The 23,871-nt window shown below is 41.8% G+C and overlaps 1 protein-coding gene across 1 annotated transcript in view; it reads left to right on the plus strand.

Moving 5' to 3' along the window:
- LOC129356742 (tetratricopeptide repeat protein 27-like) overlaps positions 1 to 22,548 on the plus strand; it is a 43,136-nt gene extending 20,588 nt beyond the window's left edge. Inside the window, 14 exon segments of the mRNA XM_055026298.1 lie at positions 3,366 to 3,432; positions 7,583 to 7,696; positions 10,971 to 11,066; positions 12,062 to 12,184; positions 15,760 to 15,944; positions 15,946 to 15,985; positions 17,134 to 17,232; positions 17,695 to 17,747; positions 19,023 to 19,188; positions 20,423 to 20,620; positions 21,010 to 21,120; position 21,202; positions 22,044 to 22,144; positions 22,309 to 22,548. Of these exon segments, the coding sequence (XP_054882273.1) occupies positions 3,366 to 3,432; positions 7,583 to 7,696; positions 10,971 to 11,066; positions 12,062 to 12,184; positions 15,760 to 15,944; positions 15,946 to 15,985; positions 17,134 to 17,232; positions 17,695 to 17,747; positions 19,023 to 19,188; positions 20,423 to 20,620; positions 21,010 to 21,120; position 21,202; positions 22,044 to 22,144; positions 22,309 to 22,434 (1,480 nt within the window). The 3' untranslated portion in view covers positions 22,435 to 22,548.
- The last annotated feature ends 1,323 nt before the right edge of the window (positions 22,549 to 23,871 follow it).

Here is a 23,871-nt window from a genome sequence, read left to right on the forward strand (position 1 = left end):
GTAAAAATCAGGTGATCATCAAGCATCCAAACCACAGTAAAAGAAATCGCACCCTAAAACAAATGCATGAAGACCAAATTCTCCCAGCCCCAGATACCTCTTTACAGTTTTTTTTTATATAAATCTCTTTTATTTATTACATAATATCAAATTACACCCTATATTGTTGCATCAAACATTTAAATTTTTCATAAGGATTTTTAACTTGACAGTTTAATTTGGGGTCATTTTGCAGAAGAAGAAAATGCAAATAAAGCAATCCTTCAGTCTAATTTATTTTCATCCGGCTCTACACTTCGTTATGAAGAAACTGATTGTTGTTATCGTTATAGCAACATGGACTGTAGGGTTTGTGTGATTTCATTAAAGCTGTATTTGTAATGATGTGACGGGTGTTTAGAGCCGTTCCTGGGGCAGTGACCCGTCCATGACCAGAAGCTGTTTCCATCCAGAACCAGGGTGACCAACAGACACTCGGTTTAATACCAGCGCTCTGTTCCTGTCGGTGATGAATTTCGCCGCGCGGTGGAGGCCGGATGGGTCAAGTGAAGGGCGACGCAGCAGTCAGTGAGATTGCAGGGAGATGATTGATGAGCATTGGGCTCTGTTTAAATTAAGCCCTATCTGCACACCTGAATGTAGCTCCAAGGTAATGTCAGACAGGAGTAGATTAGACCTCTGAGTCCTCCAAAAAGCCACTCATCAGATTTATTCGTTTTATTTTTTTCATTCCAGGTCCTATTTGTTATTGCTGGACCCAGAGAGCCTTGAGAACATGAACTGTCTCTCTGATTTACCCTCATGTTATCATGATGATGTTGATGCAAAGCTCTCCACACTTCAAACTGAAGTAAAGGGCAAGTGGAGGCGTTTACTTATACACTAATAATTACTGCTATGGTGTCCATCTATCCATCCATTTTCTAACACTCTTGTCCCTAGTGGGGTCAGGAGGTGCTGGTGTCTATCTTTAGCGAACGATTCGGGCGAGAGGCGGGGTCACCCTGGACTGGACAAACAATCACACATGGAGGCACGCACACCTACGGAGGACTTAGAGAAACCAATTGTGTGTGTGTGTGTGTGTGTGTGTGTGTGTGTGTGTGTGTGTGTGTGTGTGTGTGTGTGTGTGTGTGTCTGTGTGTGTATATGTGTGTGGTGTGTGTGTGTGTGTGTGTGTGTGTGTGTGTGTGTGTGTGTGTGTGTGTGTGTCTGTGTGTGTATATGCGTGTGTGTCTGTGTGTGTGTGTGTGTGTGTGTGTGTGGGTGTGTGTGTGTGTGTGTGTGTGTGTCTGTGTGTGTGTGTATGCGTGTGTGTGTGTGTGTGTGTGTATATGCGTGTGTGTGTCTGTGTGTGGTGTGTGTGTGTGTGTGTGTGTGTGTGTGTGTGTGTGTGTGTGTGTGTGTGTGTGTGTGTGTGTCTGTGTGTGTGCTTTGCGTCTCCTTTGATCCTTTCCAATTCCTTCCTGTTGGAGTTTCTGCAAACATTTTCCACTTCTCACTCTGACTTTTCAGAGACAGAACTTCAGTTGAGCTTCCTTATTCTTTGTTGGTGTTAAAAAGAAACCTTTACTGAAAAATGGATTTCATTTAAGGTGTCAGGATTTGGAGGATTAGTTGGTAGAGATGGCAACGCCTGGCGAGCTCAGCATGAGCTGCCAGAACGATTCGCTCTGTTCATTGAACACACCGAGAGTGAGAGAAAGAAAAGAAAATGATTTTCCTCCTCTGTGGTACTCGGTATGACTGAAAAAACCGGCAGATGATTTCAGCCTCTGGCTGTGTTGATAACAGTGTAACAGCCTCTGGAACCCTTGGAGGATCCAGAGTTGGGGCTTATGGTTGAAGGGAACTGAAGCGCGTTGGAAACGGTGTGAAACTTTGTCTTCTTATCTAAAAGCCGAGCTGGCTTCTTTAGCTGCCTTCAGCTTAAACACAGCTGTGCTCCATCTTCATGCTCCTTCCTAAAAGAAATGTCTGATGTTTAGCTTCTCTTTCTTGCTTGCTTAGCTTCTGTTGTTTATTTATTCATTAGCCACTAGAACAAATCTGTTCTGTCAAAACCCTCCTATAACACGGATCTCTCAAACTAAAGGGAGTAGAATTGAGCGAGGTCGATGTAGAGTGTTCCACGTAATGGCCGCCTAGCATCAGACAATATGCCTGAAAATGGCTGCACTGACATTTTCATGCTCATTTCTGGATTATTCTCTTTGCATGTGAATGTGGGATATTCTTAAATCCAACACCTGCTCTGAGACGATGTTCAGGTGTGTGTGACTTTCTCAGCGCAGCAGAGGAAACCGAGCCGGGTCGGGAAATTACGATCATTCAGATTGTTTTTTATTGTGCGTTTGATGTACGTTCAAATAGAGGCTGACTGAAAAATGTAATTTAGCTTCTGAAACGGGAGTCGTTTCAGAAAGCCGTGAGCTCAGGCTTTCTCAGGAGGGGGCTGTGTGCGTGAGAGAGAGATCGACTTTTAGCGATTGGATCAAACATTTCATAGCCTGACCACAAGATCAGAAGCAGCTCTTTGGTCTGGGCTGGGAATCTGAGGTCGCGTTGCAGAGAACTGGAAGGTTTTTTGACTTGAACTTTTTTTTCTCTTTCCTTTACGAAGTTAATTTTATATTTTAAGGCATGTAATTATCAATTAACATTCAAAACTGACAGAGCTCTTAAAGGTGGAACACCTGCTGCTCCATATTATTCTACCAGCAAAGGTTTTTACTTTTTTTTGGAGTTCGAGGCCTTTCAACTGAAGACGCATATATTCTTGAACAGGCCACAGGGAGGCGCTGCACCAGGCTCCCGAACCACAGCTGGGTCTGCGCTGGCTGGAGGAACGCTTGGGGAAAGTGTGTGACATCATCCTGGCGCGTTCAGTTAGCATGCAGCCTGGTTTATTTGATGTTCTGCAGTGTGATGACCTGATCTGGGTCAGAAAGCTCCAATACAGACAGAACCTCGCTGCACATCTGCATTTTGTCTCATTAACGCTGCAGTTTCTGTGGGAGAGGAACCATCGAGTATTTACAGTGGTTTTCACAACCACATGTATCATTCACAGGGTTCAGCTAAAATATGAGCCGCAGAGAACATTTGGTCCTGAATTTGTCCCATTATCATTTTTACGGCTTAATCGACAGCAGTTTTTCTGTTTTGAACAGTGACCATTTACTTATGAAAACATGAATATTTGAACATTTAAGTTTTTTGGTCCTTTGCTCTTTCATTAATCGATTAATTGCTCATTCATGTGTTTGCTCATGAATGAGCTTATTTTAGTTCAGTTCTTCATCGTTTCAGGTTGCAGAGCGGCTGGTGAGTTTGTCCTTCTGATCTATTCTGTTCTCTTCCAGCACCGACTTTCAGAAGAACAATCCTGTGCACAAACTAACAGCAGAAGAGCTGCTGGCCTTCACTTCTGTAAGTCCTTTTACTGTTCTTTTAACTTGAATGAATTGGTTCCCAATAATATTGAATTTAACATTGAATTCTCTAAAATGGCTCAATAGAATGTTTGTAAAGTGGATGTAATGCATTTTGTTGATGCATGACCGTCTATGTTTCCATCTATGTTTTTTGTGCACATTTTGACGCCTCTGGTTGGAAAAAATTGATGGAAATGGCAAAATACAAAATTACTTTCTCATTATTTCAAAACAAGTTTTGGGACGATGATTGATTGTGGATTATTTGAAAAAGAACATAAACTCTAAAGAGATGGTGGAAATACATTCGCCTACAATTGTTCTGAACCTTCTCATCCACTGTGCCTTACCAGAGGCACGGAGCTTGGAAATATTTCTAATTTGAGCTCTCCAGTTTGGAGGGTGCTTGAAATTTGCATGGCTGTTGGATGGAAACTGTCACTGTCTGACAGCACCAGTCTTCAGTCAGAGGCTTCTTTAGATTCAATGCCTAACTGACTGCTACCAGAAATCTTCAAATCCACCGCATCGGCATCCACAACTCTTTTAATACTTTAATGATAGACGATATGACATTCAAAAGTATTTTGAAATGAACTGAACTAAACTGAATTGAATGTGGACTATTGTAGTTGTGAGTGGTTTACTTTTTAAATCTTTACTTTCCTGTTATTTTCTCTGTAAAGTCAAGGTCAAAGTCTTAAGAAAGCTGATTTGGGATAAAAGAGGTAAAGGTGTGAAGCATCAGTCATCACCACATACTAAAACCCAACACTCTCTAATTAAATGAGCTGTTTGGCAAAGAAGGTGGAAAAAGACTCTGGTTTATTGGCTCAGTGACTCCAAACAATAACAGCCCAAAGCAGTCGAACTGGAACCAGCTTCCAACAGAAAGAGCACAGCCATTTCACAGAGCTTTGGTCAAGATCGGTCAATGTTTCATTGTTTTACTCCTCCTTAACCTTGAGGCTTGAGATGAAATTGGAAGGCATTAAAACAAAGGCTACACACCAAGGGCTCCGGAAAATGTATTCACAGGTTTCTTAGAGATCCAAAATGCTTTGCAATCATAGCAAGAAATTCAATGAAATCATCCAAATGCAAAGCATTGTTCTAGATAACACCATCTAACGTGTCTGTCTGTGTTACTGTTGCACTAAGACTTATGGGACGGGGGACAGGGGGAGAAGTCAGGCTTCAGAGCTGGTTCAAAGGCTCAGCATCAGGGAATCAATATCTAATCAGTGAAAAGGCGAGCTCAATGTGCTGCAGAAATGGGAAGCAGTTCAGGGCTGCGCTGCCTCACAACAAATGCTACACTGGGACAATAACATGATGAAAAGTGCTTTGGACACCACTCATGAATAGCAATTTGAGCTGGATAAAAAGCAGCCGTTGTTTCCCGACTGTGACCTGCAGCCTCAAAGCGCCGACAGTCTATTACTGAAAAGCACTTTTACTTTAGGCCGTATACACTGATCAGGCGTAACGGTATGACCACTGAGATGGGAAGTTGGGGCAATATCGTTCTGTATTGCTCGACTTTCTACTCACCATTTAGGGGCTTATTATTGGCTCTGAATGTTTTATGTTAGTAACCCAATTTGAAATACCTACGGAGAAAAACATAGGCACTACTTATTTGTCTCATTGGTAATTCAATAAACATTAACATTAAATATATATTTTTTTTAAGTGTTGGTTTTCTTGACGAGCTTTGAAGCAGCAGCTAACGGCTAACCAGTTGCGGTACTCTCAGTGTTGTTTTTCAACTTAGTTTTTCCAGTGAAGTTACCAAAAAGCTGGCAAACAAACAATTTTAAAGCGCTAGCAGCTTTTTAAGTAGCTTTTCAAATGAGCGTCGTCATCAGTCTTCAGCAGCCGACCGTCATTGATGGCGGCTGCTGTGTTTTGAGTGGAAAGGAAAGCTGCTGCAGGCCAGGCAGCGGCTGGCTCTGTGAGCAGGCATCTTCCCAGCCTACATGTAGATCCAGGAATCTGCAGGCTGGTTAGATGGTTGTCACGTGGCCGGCCATCTTCATCAGAGCACTTCTTTTGCTTCTGTGGCCTCCCCAGAATATAATACAATGTTGATTTCAACATCATGCACTGCTCTCCGGTGCAATTCTGACAATGAGACCCGACTGAGGACAAACACAGTTAAATGAGTTGGGTTTACAGAAAAACCTACGCCCTGAATTGTAACAGTTTGGATACTACAAATGAAAAGGAAGAGTCACGGGAAGTATTTAGAAAAATTGGATTTTATTTGAACTCAAAAGTTATATTTGCACTGCAATGCTGAGCTAGTGAAAGAGGTCAAAGAAACAAACTCTACTTGTGGGAAAAAAACATGGTTCATGTTTTTAACAAACCAAATGTCTGCAGAGATATGTTATGTTTTTTGTTTGTTTGTTTTTTACAGGAATGCTGGTCTATTGATATAGTGTGTACCATAGAGTCCTTGATGCTAAAAGCTTCTTGTATTCCGACTTTTACATTGTTGTAAATGCTACAGTAAATCAGAGCTATAATGTACGGGCTTTTACGTTCAATGTTCCATTCACAAAGTTCTGATTGCTTCTGGAAAGCTCCCTGTTCTCATTTATGTTAACAGCAGGGTGACAAATGCTGATCATGTCCCATCATTTGATTTTAATCACTCAGTGATTTATATAGCTATAGAATAACTGCATAATTAGGACAGTTTACTGTTGCACTAATGACTCTGAGGAGACCTGCTAAGTATCCACAAACAAGATCAGTGCTTGTTCATCACTGCTACTGACATCAATCACTTTCATGAGACATTCACATTGTCATCAATAATCTGTGTGCAGATCATTAGAGATGATTTTGGCATTAGTCCTTTTCTGACGTGTCTATCTGTGGGTAAATCATCTGGATGTCGGCACCGTTCCCTGTTACCCTTTTATCAGCTCTTTGAGAGCTGAAACCCAGAGCTAGCCCGGCTATTACACACCACCTTATCACCGAAGTGCCCAGATAAAGTCTTTGCAGCTCTAATAGCTTTTAATAATTAGGTGTTTTAAATGAGGCTTGCTTGTCGATTTCTCACTACAGAGAAGTCTTTGACTTTAGTGCAGAGAGAACGAAGCAAATGAAAACTAGGTTCTGTTTCCTGGTCGTGCTGTCAGGTGGTTAGCTGCGAGATGTCTGACTGCTGGACAGCTCAGGTCAAACCTTTTAAAACGTTCCTTGTTCATTTTATCAGGAAAACACATTCAAAGTATTTTGTCTTGGTTCAGTTTGCAAAAGACCAGTTCGCAACGCATGTCCTCCCACTGAATATCCAGCTCTATGGAATCAAAGTCAGTCCAAAATCAGTTCAGTCCAGGCTAATCCTGTCAGACAGATGGTTTTAAAAAAATGTGGGTATCAGTAAATACTATCCAGTTTTTTTCAGCTGAGAAATACGTTATCATTAGGCCAGCAAAAATGTCATGATGGGCACAAAATCTGCCATAAGACCTACATGGACAAAATATGTTTATAATTACTTTGTAAAAAATCCAGGCAGAAGTAATAATTAAAGGAAAAACAAAACCATAAAACCAAACGATCCCAAGTCAGCAATGCAAATATAGAGTATGTTAGAACAGAGCAAAGTACTTCCAGTTCCAAATGGCTCAGAGACATTAGAAAAACAAAGCTTGTGTACAAACATGAAGTCTCCCTTTAACTTAAATTCTTGGTGTGTCTGAGTTTGATGCATTTTTTGTTTTTTCTTTACTCTTCAGCATGACAGGAGGGAAGTGTTTAGAGTTTTTACTCAACAGTAGCAATGTTTTGTCAAAAGTAAAAACTCCACAGTTTGGCACATGTTTTCCATTATAATGCAACTATAAAATGTGACCATCAGGTTAAAGTACATCAAACATGCTCCATAAAAAGTATATCTTTGTTTTATCTCTTTGTTGGAAACCCTAACAGCTTGTTCCTATTTACTTAAATATTCATAGTTCCATCTTTTGAAAGGTTGATTAAATACGTTGACAAAAAAATGCCCAGAAGAGTTCATCTAGTTTGTCACAGATCGGCAGATTACTCCAGAACTTCCTCCTTTCACGTGAGGAATGACTGAAATAACTCCAATCTTCTGTGTCTCTTTGTCTTTGGAACAGTGTATTCTGTCCCAGCCAAAGTTCTGGTCCGTGGAGGTCACAGCACTCTGCCTCAGGACCAAACTAGAGAGAGGAAGAACTCGGTGTGTTGAGAGAGCCATGATGCAAACCCAGGTAAGGAGCCGGCCAAGTGGTTTGTTATTCAGCAGGAAAGTGACACTAAATGACTTGGGACATCTAATGTGCCTCATGGTGAAGCATCGATAACATCAAGATGAGAGCGCCAGTACTGGTTTATCACCGGTCCAGTAACTTTCTACAACCCGTCTACCAGCACAGGTACAGAGCATTCTAGAGAGATACTATTGTATTTCGAAACAATTATACGTGCTTTGCGATGGATGTCGCTAGAGTTGGAAAATATGAACATTTGCAGCTGGACGTGGGACATCAACCAATCACAGAGACTCCACTATGTGACATAGTTGGTATCCTGGCAGGACACATGGGCGTCCATGTCAAACTGGGCTTGGATGAGATGAAAATAGAGCTGAAAGCAATCCTCTTCAGCGCGCTGCTTAAGTAGGTGGTGAAGCTCACAAAATTCAGAACGCTTCTGAATTATCTGGTGAATCCATACAGCTGTGAGTCGCCCGACAACGTTCTCTTTCTTTCAGTAAATGATTGTGCAAAGAGACCAGCAGAGGAAAACAAACACGGATCTTTCCACACTTTGCTCGTTCACACGTCTGGAACGAAGAGTTTAATATGACTCTATATGAAGTGTCCGACTTCAAAGTGCACAAGCGTCCAATTTGAGACATTGGACGCATTCAGTCTGAACACAGCATTAATATTTGATGCCTTGTCCAAACTATGACTTGCCATCCAATCCATCCTGGCTGATTCAGTTACCAAAAGACAACTTTCAGTGTTAATTCCTGGCACTCAAACCAGATCTCAGCTCAGGCTGGTTATGACAGCAGATGTCTGTAAAATCCTTCAGCAACTGATTGTCATTTACTACCAACATCTGGATGAGATTGATAATCAGAAGTCATCGTGAGCCATCAGAACGATTCAATGCAAGAGGAGTAAGATGTGTGAGACAGATCAGGGTCGGTTCTTTAGCACAGTGAAACACCCTGATGGCAGCAATCTGCTGATTCATGGATCAGTCCTTTTAGTCCTTCTTTCCATCATTTTTCTTCAACAGAACAAGAAAGTCCTCTTGAGTGTGGAGCATACTTTCGGTGAGTGTGCAGCATACTTTTTGCACACATATATGTTACATTCAGCAGCAAAACAGAATAACAGGGAAAAAAAGAACTATGCTCCATGGACACACAGTGCATTTCAAGCAAATGCTGCTTCTTGGACATCTGTTTTCCTGAGTGTGTTGGTGTGTACGTGTGTGTCTGCTTCAGAAAGCTACCAATGGCGTTACAGTGCTTCGCTCGGCTAGCAGTGCCGATGAGTAATTGAGTAACCTTGCTCCTTGTTTCTGGACAACCCTGCACACAAACAAAATCATTAATCCCCCACAGCTCCAAATGTTATTTTCGATGTTGATCAATAATATCCCAGAAATGGCGAAGGCAGACATGGGATGGGATTATGAAAAACCTGCTGAAGGATTTATTAGGCTAGAGCTGAGGACTACAGCTATAGTGCTCCAGTTGGATCAAGTGAAGCCCAAATTGGTTTGGGTTGTTCCTCAGACCTGTCCAGTCTGAGGCCTGATGCTGCACAGAGCTTTTGATTAGCTCTGCTGTTTTCTGTGCTGTTTCCCAGAATTGTTCCAGGATTACAGAATTGTTCCAGGATTACATGAAACACACTTTCTTCCAACTTTATGCTTTTCTCCAACTCATTTAATTGTAGTTGTCTCTGTGTTGAAGTGCATTGGTAACAAAGCCACTTCTGTTTGTTGTGATTGCTCTGTCAGTGTGCAGTGATCAGTTGCTTTCTATTTCTAGCTGTTTGCCCAAAGCTGTTTCACATCTTAGTGCTTTCTGCTCACCACTCGTCTCTCCTGCTCACTTCTATCAAAGCAGCTGTGAGTTCAGCATTTGCCTTCTCTATATAAAATTTCACTTTTAAGAAAACAATAGTGTATAATGAAGTATACCACTAGAAATCTGTATGATTACAAAGGTAATATAAATTTTTTTCTCTCTTATCTGTTTTAAAAGAAGGGTAAACTACAAGATTTCTTCTTCAAACCACTCCTTTTTGTTCAAAACTTTTAAACTGTAAATTAATGAAATAAACAAATGCATGCTAAAACAGCAGCTCAACACTGCTGTCCATATCTGTCAGATCAAAGGTTGCATATCGTCTCCTACAAGATGGTGGATCAGAGGTTCTTGTAATCTGACACCAAGCCATTTTAACTGCATGCGTTAGGAAAATGTACTATTTACTTTCCTTTTTTTTTTTTTTTTCATATAGTTATGGAAAAATGGTGGCCTACCACCAACTCTAGAATACTCAGCTTCACTGTTTGCATAATCTAATTTCTGTAAACTTTGAATTTGGGACAGATGGTCTTTGTACTTGAATCTACAAAATGTTGGTATGGAGACCAGAAGGTGCAGTAAAATCCCAAGTCATCGTCGTATTGAAAAATAAGCAGCTGGCCACCAAAAGCAGGAACAAGTCATCTGCACAAATTGAACATTTATTTATTTTTTTTGCGAAATACTGGTTTAAGTCATGAAGAAATCACCTCGTGTTTAAATGACAATTTCAGATGTTTTAAGATGGTAAACTGTGTTTGAATTCCAATTGTTCACTGTTGAATTCTTGATAGTCAATGACATGCATGGAGTGACAAATGTAGTGGTAAATAGAGCATTTTAAAATGGTTATCATTTTTAGCAATGTCACAAAAATATAATAAATGATTAAGTGCCTACATCACATCCCTGGTAGATGGTAAGGCTCTGAACACCACCTGCTCTGACCCAGAGGGGAGTTGATGAGCATCCACCTCTGAAAAATTGGCAAAAAGGTCAAAATGATTGTACTTAAGATTCCCCGATATTTGCATGTGTCATATGGAAGAATTCATGTGTTCTCAGAAACCTTTGTGTGGCAGTTTATGGATCAAGCAGATCTTTAATCCGTAAAAATATAATGCATTTCCAAAGCAGGAAGTGTTAAAAGATGAGATGGAAGCTTCTTAGCAGCTGCAGTCTGAAAGAGTCGTCACTGTTCTGTTTTCTCCGTGGATTCTCCCGATCATCAGCCATTTAGTACCTAATGACCCTGAAACCCGTCGATACTCAGCAGCCACTGCAGTGAGGGTTCCAAGTTCACTGGTTCTCAATCTGCTTCAATCATCTCTTTAATCAATAAGCTGCTGTTTCAAACTGTAACTGTAGCAGGGTAAATCCTACGCTGCCAGTTCCCTGAAGAACATTTTCGCTCTTGTCTCTTGCAGGCAATAGTCGATCACTTCGAAGAGCAGAGCTGTCCTGTGAGCGAGCGCCTCAAAGTGTTCTACTGCTGCCAAGTACCGCCCAGATGGGCCGTCCAGGTATCACACACAAAACTACCTCAACAAATTGAAATATGAATCGATTCAAAATTCTCAAAAATCCATTTTAAAATCTGTTTAAGTTGTTCGTCTTCGCCACTCGTGTTTCCGAGTGTAATGCATATCATATAATGCGTCCACTTGGCCACTGTGGAACACCGTCTCGCCCACAGTGTATTAATTATTTGATATTATTTATTTAAGAAGAAGCCAGGTAGCTAAGCTAACGCAACGAAGGTATTTTAAGTTACAGAATTCCATGCAGAAAACTAGTTTAAAAATGATCTGATGGTATTTGATGCACCTTTTAGAATCAGTACATTTGGTTACACTGCCTTTTCCCGTTATTTTAATTTAAGCAGAATCTCTAGACCGATTGAACAGGTAAATTGGTTTCTGAGTTAAAAATCGTTTCTGAATTGACTCGTGACCCTAACAGGCGGCGATGAGGCTCTGCTGCACACATGAAGTGTAAGGAGAGATTTGTTGAACCTTAATGTAGCAGCAGAGCTACAGAGAGGAATTTTACGTTGCTCAGAATAAAGAAAGGCAGTAAAATAAGAGCAGTAAGCAGAATCTGTGATAGATGGAATAAGACGTGTCGAGGAGATTAAAAAAGGAAGGGGAGGACGTGGGGAGTGGAAGAGGCAGCAACTGGCAGCATGTAATAACTGATCCAGCAATAAAGCTGGAATGGAAGAGTGTGCATCGGTGTTTGGGGACCTGACAGAGGCTGAGGGGGAGCAGTGCAGCAATCAGCTGCAGCAGGCATGGAACAAAGCACCAAAGGCCTTTTTATGGCTGAGAGGACAACATCATTCCTTTCTGTACCACTTGGCTTTCTTATATCATGGTTCTGTGCATGCAACATAGGATGTGTTATTACTGCTGATAGTTTGGTGAAAGATCAGGATGACTGGTGCTTACTGTTGACAGAAAGAGGAGTAGAGTTTAATGAGTGGAGTGATGGGCTTTGAGCTGGTTTTGCTCTGCAGAAGCTGCTGGCCAGCCTGCTGATAGACCTGGGCTGCATCAGCTCAGCTCTGCTGCTCTACCAGGAGCTGCAGCTCTGGGAGGACACCGTGGTCTGCTACGAGAAGCTGGGCCAGCATGGAAAGGTAAGCTGTCTCGCACACATACTCACGTAGTCGTGTTTTTATGACTTGTGAGGACTTTATATTGACTTCCATTAATTTTTTACAGCCTAACTCTAACTCTAACTAACTCTAACTATAATCCTAAACTGAACCATCACAGATCTAACCCCAACCAAAAACAGCATTTCCCCTGAGGGAACCAAGAAAATGTTCTCACAAGTAGCAACGGTTCCCACAACCCCACTTTGTGGACAGAAACAGGTTCTCATAAGGATTTAAAAGCCCCTCAAAAAGTATCTTCATCTCTCAACCCAACTATAGAACGACTTCCTTTACTTTCAAAATGACTTGAGGAGTGTTTAAAAACTGCCCTGCAGACAAATTAGAATAGAATATGCTTTATTGTCCCACGGTGGGGAAATGCATATTCACACAAACAGTGAAAATAAAGAATAAGACTGTACATTTGGGACACCTTTTCAACCTAAAAATAATAATTCTGTCTGACTGTGCTACTAAAAAATAGCATAATAGGATTAAAAGCCATGTGCAAGTGATTACCACATGGGGATAAAAAAAACAAACTTTCAAACCCAGAGAAAACGCAGAGGTACAGTGGTGGCAGTGTCATGGTGACCTTTGGTGCAGGATGGAACGGTAGACCTAGTAAGAGAGATGACATCACAGGCGTCATCTCTGACATCTGTACACCGGCAATTAAAGCTTGGCCAGAGCTGGGCTTTCTAAACGGAGACGGACCCTAAACAAACCACCACATTAGTTAGAAAACGGCTTGAAGACAAGTCAATATTTTTGAAGTGACCATCATTATGAGATCGTATTGGGCCATTTATTCAAATTATTTTTAGCTACACCTCATGCATAATCTTCTGTTTTGCAACACTGAATACACACAAAAAGCTTTGTTCCTGTTTGAAGCTAGATGAACTCCTGTAACATGGGTCAGATCCCAGGCAGCTCGGTATTTGTGCTGAGCAGGATTAGTGCAACCTGTCCAATCAGATCACACCCAGCTGGACGTCTGCCCTCCGGGGAGCTGTCTCTGTGTCGTGGCTGGTGGAGCCGAAGGAGCGTTTAATACCCGACACTTTGTCAGACGGGACCGCTCCTCTCCCTGACCCTGCTGCTTTCAGCGCACCCATTCTGAGACGCAGGGGCCAGGAAGTCAGACAACTTAATGTGCTGTCTGATCTGGAAGATGCAGGTCGGCATCTTTCCTTCCATTTTCTCATAATGTGCTGGATATTTCTTAACCTTTTTTGTTTACTTCCTGCTTCTCCTTAGATATTTATCTGACCAAGAAACTCTCCATGACATTCTTACACAACCCTTTCTACAGGGTCGTGTAAGAAATGAGAAGATACTCATTGTATAAATAACTTATAAATCACTTACTGCCAGTCGAAAGAGGCAGTGATTTCCAATCAGAGGCTTGTTAATGTAAGCTTAGTTAAATCCAGGTGGTGACATTTTGTGGCCATCCAGTGATTTTGCTGTTTTGGACATTTGTAGTTGGCTGCTGGGAGCCACCACATGGTAGAGATGGCTTTAAGAAGGACATTCACAGTAAAAAACATTTTCAGTGGGACGATCTTGTCTTGCTGGTTATGCACAGCGCTACGGGAACCATCCAAAGCACCAAGCTGGAAGACCCGATAGCAGTTGGGTCTTATAGCTCGGTGCAGGTGGTGTTGTTTGGGATTTGATTTTTTTTTTTTTTTTTTTTGGCCCATATTTCTCTGGATCTTTTAGAAATTGAAAACGACGTCCTTACTGAGAAGTTCTTCTGGTATTATTAATCACATCACCATCTTTTCTTTGTATTTTTTAAATCCACATTGATTTCTGTTGGATTAAAAAAAACTCAACAAACAGGTGAGATCTTTTCCCACAGATTTTGTGTTTGAAGTGCCAGCTGTTCAGGTCAGACTGGTCTCAAGCTGTTGCAGCTGTTTTTTGTTTTTAAAGCAGAGCTCAGAGTACTTACACATCACTCAGACCGGTAGATATGAGACCAACCTGAACTCTGCTCTGCTGCCTGGCCTCGGTAAAGATTCAGGCTTTTATTCCCACATCTACTTAAATGAAAAGCATGACCGTGGGGCTGTTGTCAGCTCGTGGTGGAAGTGCTCTGTCTGTCGGACGCAGGCTCAGAGTGCAGATGTGCAGACGTGACGTAAGTGCTGATTCTGATCTCTGGCCTCAGTCTGACGACTCAGGTCCGGAGCCCTTGGTGCCATCTGGGCTTTCTGCCAGCTCTCTTTATTTAATTACACCATCCCTTGTCTCTCCAATTAGATTACCCAGCTTGCCTCTGGCTCATAATGAAAGTCTCCTTTCCCCCCTTTTGCCCCGGCTGTGGTGTTCCCAGCCAATAGTCTGTTATGCTCCGACTGCGCTCCAAAGCAACAAGGTAATCCATTTCTCTGGAGTGCTTTGGTCTCCATCCAATGTTGCTTCTCCTGTTTCCACTGCTGTCCTCTTCTTTCACTCAGACACATGGTAGCGAGCTGTAATGTTCCTGGACAATAGAAATGTTGAGCACTGCTCAGCGGTCTGTATCTTCCTCCAGCTCTGTGTATTGGATGGAGGTTTGGATCAACTCCAGAGGAACAGAATGACCTTTGTGAATGCGCTGCAGTCATGTCATGTTTCTGTCTTCGGGACTCCTCCTCTCTTCCTATCTTTGCGGTATTAACAGATATGGTTGTTGAAAAGATTTTTACAACCAAGTTAACTTCATAAAAACAAACAAGTGATAGTCCAGAAAGCGGCAATAAAATCAGCGAACTGATACTGGCACAATGAAGGAGAAGAAACTATTAAGACCACTTCCCAGTACTTCTAATAACAAGTTGGAATTTTTTTCTGAAAATATTTACCTCAAGGTTTAAGAAGATTAGATGTCTGAAATCTTAGAGCAAGGGATTCTAAACCAGCTTACCATACAAAGTCATCAAACTCATAACTTTATCCAAAGAGCAGTCCCTCCAGTTCTTAGCAATTCCATGATGGTGGAAATCAACAGATCCCACATTTTCTCTGTGTTAATGCATAATTGTGAGTTTATTGCAATTTTCCTGTAAAAATTGATCAAAAAACATTGAAGTGAATGCCAACCCCCACCTGCACAGGGCACGATTTCTTAGTTCTTTGACACTGCTCCCTCAGTCTTACTTGACGTCAAATCTTTAGTCTACGAGTGACAAAATCGAGCTACTTAAGTTTTAAAACTGTTTTATTCACATCTTTTCCTCTATACGTAAATTTGAGAAAGGGTTTGTAACGAGAAAAAAAAGCCATGACAAAATTTATAGCAAATATTTCTAAAGTGGTTTCACATAGTTATTGATTTTGGTTGCAAAGAAATCACAAAAAACAATCTTGAAGTCCCAGAGGGGCTGATACAGGAAAACATCCATCTTATAATTAACTTTGCTCTTTCATTGTAACGATGCTGGATGTTCATCAGACAAAAGCTCTGTTGTTAAATATACGCTGGTTCTTTAACCTTGCAGACCAGCCATTGTTCTCCTGTTTTCCATATCACATTTCTCCTCCCGCCATTTGCTCAGGCTGAGGAGATTGTGCGCAGAGAGCTGGAGAAGAAGGAGACTCCGAGTCTGTACTGTTTACTCGGAGACATCCTGAACGAGCACCAGTACTACGACCGGGCGTGGGAGCTGTCGGGGCGGAGGAGCGCCAGAGCCATGCGCTCCAAGGCTCTGCTCCACCTCCGGGCCAAGGACTTCCAGCAGTGTGGACTGCTTTGAGCAGTCGCTGAAAATCAACACCATGCAGGTAATCGGAGACATTTACTGACATTAGACCTGTTGCAAACAAACAATACATCAATGAATCGTGTGATAAATTAAAACGAGTTCAATTCATAATTCATTTCATTGTTGCTTTTTTCTGTTGTTTTGGACATTTAAAATATCTTTCACTTCCAGTGTTAAATGTTCATTAAAATTCAAGTTTATTCCTCTTTGACAATGATGGCATTATTATGCCATTACCGTTATGATGCTTGAAATTGTGTCAAAGCAACTATATTATCATTTATCGCAATAAATTCCGGGGCAGTTTATCGTCCAGTTTGATTTGCTATTGCGACAGGCCTAACTGGCACGTCATTTTCCAAAGCGGAGTGTAAAAATCTTTAGTTAATAGCTTAGTCGTAAACATTATTCATTTAATCATTTGCTTGCTTGCAGCTAAACTTTATTTTTGTGGTCATTAAGTCATGTTAGTCATGCAGCTTAATTACTTATTTTGCAAATTGTCTGCTATTTAAAAGTCCTAAAACAAATCTAATTATATGATGCAACAATTTTCAAGTTGACCATTTTGTGACATTGTTGTTGAACTATTTAGCTTTTTATTGGTTGCTCTGTGACCAAGATACTGCAGATCACAGTGGTAGAGGGGTGATGATCTGGTCACCTCGCTGTCATTGAGTCTCCCATGATGCCCTTTGAAAGCCAAAATATTCTAGTGTTATAAAGCAGGGTGATTTGTCTCCATGACAACGAGAACTGGGTCATCAACAGGATGTTATGCTCAGATTCTGCCAACAGCAGGACCCCACACCAGCAGAGCAGTGAGCAGACATGATACCACCAGACTGGGCAAACAGCAGGTGGTCCAGTTTCTCTGCTACTACATAAAAGCTTGACAGCGGCTGATGCTGAAGGATCGTCTACAGGGTGCTTTCTTACCCATTGATTTTGCATTTGGCTTCATTTCTTTAAAAAAACATGTTTCTAGAAAAACTTATTTCATCAAACGATGAAATACGTTGCTTTCATGCTTTGAAAACCAGTTTGTTTCTGTCTTCTTGAACGGAGCCTCAGAGTGATCGGACAGAGGTGACTGTGCGTTAGACGTCTGTCACTCCTAACGCTCAGACTGCCTCCTCTGATTTCCCATTCTCCCTCCTCTTGCAGCTCGGCGTGTGGTTTTCCCTCGGCTGTGCCTACTTCGCTCTTGAGGGCTATGAGGGAGCAGCCAGAGCCTTTCAGAGGTGTGTGGGACTGGAGCCAGATGTAAGTGTATAAACATCGTACACTGATCATGACCTGTTGGTTTCCTGGCTCCAGGCCTGGTCCATCCTACATACACATAGGACTATTTTCTGTGTGTGATTGAGCTTCTAAGTCCTTCACCCCAGCCCGATGCTCTAATCAGTTGTTGCAGTGAACCCTGAGGTCAAGGTTCAAGGTGTCCTTGATATCCCCAAGGTGTTACAGCAGTGTTACAGCCAACACAACAAGCATTTACCACCTACAAAAATAAAAAACAAATCTGTTTTGAAACACGTTTTCACCAGTGCTGCTTCCTGGTTTCATGCCCTCCACATTATTTTTCCAACGTCCTTTGAGATTCTCAAAAACCTGTTTCAGAATTTGTGTTCTAGACGGGAAATGGTTCTGCCTTGCCCTCAAACCATCTTTAATGTTTCTTTTCTTTCCCTCCATCCCTCTCCCTGCTCACTCACCCTTTTTCAGAATGCAGAGGCATGGAACAACCTTTCCACAGCCTACATTCGCCTCCAGATGAAGTGAGTATTAGTCTGGGAGCTGCTGAATATGTCTGCTCAGGCAAGACATGTTTGAACTTGCAGTATTCATAGGAGCATCAGTGATATTCAGGTGGCAGGCAAGATAATAGGATAGAATGACCCTTTGTTCCCCAGGAGGAATGTATGCATTACTGCTGCAGCACAGAGCGATGAGGAAGAAAATTCCATAAAAGCATATAAAACAGCAATGCACGGAGATAGGTTCACACTAATAGAAGAATTGGAGACGGAAATAAAAACGATGTAGAATACGGCAGCAGGCTTCGGATACTTGTTAGCGAAAGGTAACGACCAAAAGGATCAGTCTCTGTCTGGCAATCCAGCAAACGGGTCTGGGTTTAATGGTTCAGAACCGATCAAACTTCAAATACAGCAAAAACGTAATCCAAAAAGAAAAAAAAACATTTTTGGTTTGAGACTTTTTTGGAATGCAAGCGAAGCTGCAGCTGTCCCTCCCGCAAATGACCAGCAGCATTAAGAGTTCATTTGGCAGCTTTTCTCTAAACTTCTGAGATCATTGTGTTGAAATTCCAACTCAGCAGCGTCAGACACACTCTGACCTCACCTCAGATGTTTGCTTTGACCAGCTGTTGTTCGACATCTTGTGTGGAATGATGAAGAGGCTTTTTTTCTTTTTTTTTTTGGCTTTCACGTTCTTAGATAACAGTTCATCACGACCAAGTTTTCAAAATACACCATCTTAAAAGGCTTTCTGACAAAAAAAAAAAAAAAAAAGGAAAACAACTTTGGGAAATTTTGAGATCAGTCTCAGATGTTTTTGAAAACGTGACATTTGAAACGTCCAAGTTTTTCTCTAGGAAATGTACTGCTCCTATTTTTTTTTTTATTTTTTTTTTTCGGTCTAAAATGGCACTAATGTGTCAGAAAACAGGTTTGAAACTGAAGTTCACAACAACCATCCAGCCAATAGAAAGTTTTCCCTGAAACAAAGCAGATCTTTAAAGATCCTCTCTGGATTCTCTTCAACCTCTATAAACCTTTTAAATTGTGTGTTTTGAAAGATTTATTGTGATTTACTCTTTTCTAAGATTTTTTGGTGGAAGTCCCGAATACACCGTTGTAGTTTCAAGGTTGAAAAATTGAAAACAACAAAAAAAAAATCCTGATTACATAATTTGAACAAAAGAAGCAGTTGAGGTTGATTATTTTTCTGTAGAAGTTGTTTTGAACTTCTTCTCCCAACCTGTCAAGTTGAATCCTGAGGCTCTTCTCCCTCCTTTCATTGGCTGTCAGAACCAAAGCCTTTCGAACCCTGCAAGAGGCCCTGAAATGCAACTACGAGCATTGGCAGATCTGGGAGAACTTCATTGTGGTCAGCATCGACATCGGGGATTTCGCTGAAGCCATCAAGGCGTACCACCGTCTCATGGATCTGAGGGAAAACTACAAAGATGTCCAGGTAAAGAGCTTCATCCCCAGCAAGAATGATTTCTCATTGGTTTTTAAAAGTTGCATGTTTAATTTCTGAACTAAGCGATTAGATTTGGGTTCCCCTCCATATTGTCTGTGTGACTCAGCCGTCAGACGAAACCTGGGTTTGAAAAGAAGCTGTGTGTCCTGTCCTAACTGAATCTTGTGCATTGCGGTTACATGATGCAAAGGCCAAACAGCAGCTGAAGGAGACGCCTCTCTTACTCCCGTAACAGTGGTTGCATTCTAAGTGGAAACTTTGTGACGCCCGAATAAGTAAAACGGAGCAGTCACCAAAACCCTGAACCGGCAGCTTTGTAAATTCACATCTGCTCTCCAGAAACGGTTGCATGCAAGGCATACATCACCAAACTCCAGAAACGGTTGTTTTTGGAGAGTGCTTTTACTTGACAGCTCTACTGCATAAGGGAGTAAGTAGTATGAGCAGCAGCACAATGTAGGCCTTCGTGGGAAACTTTTTAGATAAATTTGCTGCTGCTGTGTTTAACACTACAGAAGCAGCGGCTTTCTGTAGAGAGCCAGGATGTCAGCTTGACCTTTGACCTCCTAAACACCGAAACTTGCCGATTTCTGCGTGCCGCGTTTACGGCAAGCACCGAGAGAGTTCTTTAGTAGTTTTTGTGTGTTTTCCAGGTGTTTTCTCTGGAGAGTTTGCAATTCTGAGCATTCTATACATAACAACATACTCTTTAGCTTAGATACATTGACTCAGAGACAAAGACATAGTCTCAGTCAGAATACAGAAACAAATCTATTTCCTTCCCTGTAGTATGTTGTACACATTGTAAAGCTTCATTGCTGCTTTACAATGAAATGAAATGAAATTTCTTCACTATTTCATTTCATTAATTGGTTAATTGGTGAGGCCACCAGTTAACTTCATAGTCGGTGGCCGAACATCTGTTCTCTGCCCCTCATTTATTTGCTAAATTATTGGGCTTAAATATGTAAATTTGGGAAAGCATTTCCAGCGTCTTACTTTGACTTTAAGGTGACTGAGACACTGATCGTTACTGGCCACGTAAACTGACGGAGTGAGGTCACCGGATACTGAAGCGCATGGTGCGAAGAGGTCAATCACTACAGAACTCCAAATGAATGTGGCGTTGAGATTTGCTCGAAGTCAGGGATGTGATCCCGCAGCCATGTGATACTGCGTTCCCTATACTCTAATTTGGCCTGAAATTTTTTCCCATTTGTAGATTCTCCAGATCCTGGTCAGGGCGGTTGTGGAGAATCTGACCGACAGCCAGGGGGTGCAGGCAGAAACCTTGACCCCGAAACTGAAGGAACTCCTCGGCCGCGTCAGTGCGCGCCACAGCAGCGACGCTGAAATATGGCAGCAGTACGCCATGCTGTACGGTGGCGGCCGCAGCTCAAACCCAGACGACAACGACAAGGTTGGTTACATGCTGGTGCTTTGTTCCAAATATTTCACTGCTGGATTTTTCCTCAGCTTTTCTTTGTTCTTCGTGTTAAATAATTGGGTCAGTCGTTGTTTTTGTTTTGTTTTATCATCACATTATAAAAACTTTGTAGTCCATCTTAAAATTAAAGGGCTACAAGTGGGAGTCAACCAATCCATTGATTTCAACTCTGCACAACATTTGATTGGTATTTTCCACCATTAGAGATAAAGAGAGATAGAAAGTTGTAATGCTCCACTGGTGAAAGTAAATCTTTTGGGCATCAACCTTGATACTCGGACAATAATTCTGAGAGCCAGAGAGAACTTGTTAAAAAAAAAAGTGTAATGAGGACAGCAGGGGCCGCTTGTGTTTGTCTCCAGGCTCTGCAGTTCCTGTCCAAAGCTCATCGCTGTGAGGTTCAAGCCAGCGGCTGGGAGAAGGACCCTGTTCTTTTCAAGGAGGTGATCAGCAGAGCAATCACCATGGAGAAGGTGAGAACACACTCAGCTGTGTGTGTACATCACCGCTGTTCACACTTTCCACTCCTTAAAAGGCCAGAATGCAGATGAAAGGGTCAGGGAGAAAATAAATGTCTCATTTCCACACACATCTTTTCATAACTTCCTCTTCTGTATAAAACAGCAGGAACTTGATGTATTCAGACTCATCCATGATCCCCAGGTGGCCAACATCCCTGGCTCTCTCATCTGGTTTTTCCAGTGATTGATCTTTCTGAGGCTTATTGCTAAAAGCTCAGCTTCAGATTGGCATCTTCTAATTATCACAAAACTCAAATATCATTGATAGTTTTTGTTTTTGTTACAATGTTTTTCTGTGTTGGTTCCTATTTAACAGGCAGGTGGTTATTTTAGCGGATTCCTCTCTGTATGATGACCTGCTGGCCTCCATGCTGTCATACTGCATTGATAAATCTGCTCATGTACTAATAATATCTTGTTTGGTTTGGCAAGAAATTTCCGATTGGGTCCTTCTAGGAATCAATGAAGCTCTGGCCCAACAGCAGAACACAAAACCTAATCAGTTTAAGATTTAAAATCTTAAAGATCTGCCTTTCATTGTAACATTCAATACACCATCAGTCACTAGTAAACCGACGAATTAGAAATTAATATAATTAATTCCTGTAATAATTTTACAGGAAGTCCCCCAAACCTGCAAGATTTTAAAGACCTGAGTGACTTTTGACAACATTTGGATCAAAAGTTACAATAGTCCAAAAGAATAATAAATACATATTCTGGTCCCCACTTCTACTGGTAATCCATGGACACCCTCCAGGCAAAGCCGCTTACCAGATAGACTGTGCCCACTGTATTCAAGCACTGATTTCCAATTCAGATGCAACAGGCTTCATTAATACCATTTGTGACCTCTCCCTGCCTCTGTCTCTCAGTGAGCATCAGCTGCAGTGAGAAGAAGACGAATCCTGCAGAATCTCTCCAGATGTTGTCGTCCAGCCGCCTCAGCCTCCGGAGTCTGGCCACCAAAGCCAAGGTACCTTCCTGAGTTCATGCAGTCAGCAGACACTTAATATGAGTTGGTGCTGACTTCAGCAGCTGCAGTGTGGGTTGGAATGACCGTAGCACGCAGCTGATTGTCTGTAATCCAACAAGGAGACTAGTGCATGTTTTGATGCTTTCTGCATTCTGGTCTTGCAGCAAATCCACACAGATGTTGCGACGGGCGAAGTCCATGCCGATCTACAGGACAGCGTTGCCGCTCTGGAACGGCTGATCTCAGATCTGCAGGAGCTGAGTGGGAGGCTGCGGAACCAGCCCCAGTGACGCAAACTGCATCTTTGTCATGACGTTTTTATACCTTCGTGTCCACAATATAATGTAAATGGTTGTTTTAAGGGGTCAAGAAGTAAACTTGATAATTAAATGCTTCTTGTGTGAATTCTTCATTCTGCAAATAATGAAGTCGAAATCAGTTATTGACAAACGAAAGGATAAACATAAATCAGGATAAACGGTTCCTGTTTTAGATATCAAGCTTCTTTTCCTTTACTGAATGTCAGAATATTAAATACTTGCTACAAAATCTGCCCAACCTTCCCTAGTTGAGTTCCCCAGTTTGTGTTTTTTTTGTGTTTAAAATACTCAAATTTGCAAACTGAGGTGCATAAGTTGAAATCATAATTTGGATATAATAACATATCCAACGGTGAGGTGCAGCGACAGCCTCACGTCAAGTTCAATGTGTCAACTATGAACCTAGGTTAAGCCGTCTTTACTGTCACTGTCACTTGTTTAAAAAAAATTATAATCTACTTAAAATAAAAAACTTAGCCTGGTGGGGGGGGCCAAGTAAAGCCTGTTGGCCTGCCAGTCTTATATTACACTGGGAGAAACCTTGGGTTCTGTGTCCAAGAGAGAAGTTTGCTTTGGTGATGCTGGAATGTTTACCATCACGAGTAAGACAACTTATGTTGGACTATGGAAGCAACAGCTCAACCCAGAAGGTAAAGATTGGACCCAGTACCAAAAGGCTACCAAAGAGGCAAGAACATATAACCCAACTAATTAGAAAAGTCACAAGCAAAACCAGTTCTGTCTGGAGGATTGGGCCAAATCCATTCTAGTCTTCCAGCAGTCGGGCTGCTCTCTGAGGTCTGTTCCAGCGCAGTTAGATCCACTTCCACCTTCCGAAGCTTTGGCAGGAGGAAGCTCTCTGGATTTCTCTGTTATTGGATCGTGTACGTCCCAGTCCACAGAGCCTCTACCTCTGCTGCCAAGATGGACAGTACTGCAGCTGACTGATAGAGATGACATAAGAGCTATTTATGAAGCCATTATGCAAAACCGAAACAGGTCTCATTCTAGCATGAGGAAAATAAAAACCGTGCAACAAACACGTCCTGAATGCTGCTTGAAGTCGATGGTTTGAGCCGTTACTAAGGCCGATCACAGCACAGCAAACTCTGACATCCAGGTAAGGTTCATTAAGTCCTTAATTCAAGTCATTTCATTCATCGCCACATTATATCTCATAAAGCACGAGTGACTAATCTCCTTATTATAATTAAATTTCCTGAAGGCTATTCTTGGATAAATCCTGTGAGAGTGATTTACTGCGGTTCTGTCATCGTCCAGAGCGCTCCAATAACAGGACACAAAGCTTTGCCTGTTCTGCTCCACAGAGCCTCCAAACATTCCTGATGTTCCCTCAGAGGTTCTGACATCCTCACTCTCAGATCTTTCTGTACAGCAGGTCAGAGT

This window comes from Poeciliopsis prolifica, unplaced genomic scaffold (assembly GCF_027474105.1).
Source record: "Poeciliopsis prolifica strain line A6 unplaced genomic scaffold, Auburn_PproV2 SCAFFOLD189, whole genome shotgun sequence".
In the NCBI taxonomy this organism is placed as follows: Eukaryota; Metazoa; Chordata; class Actinopteri; order Cyprinodontiformes; family Poeciliidae; genus Poeciliopsis; species Poeciliopsis prolifica.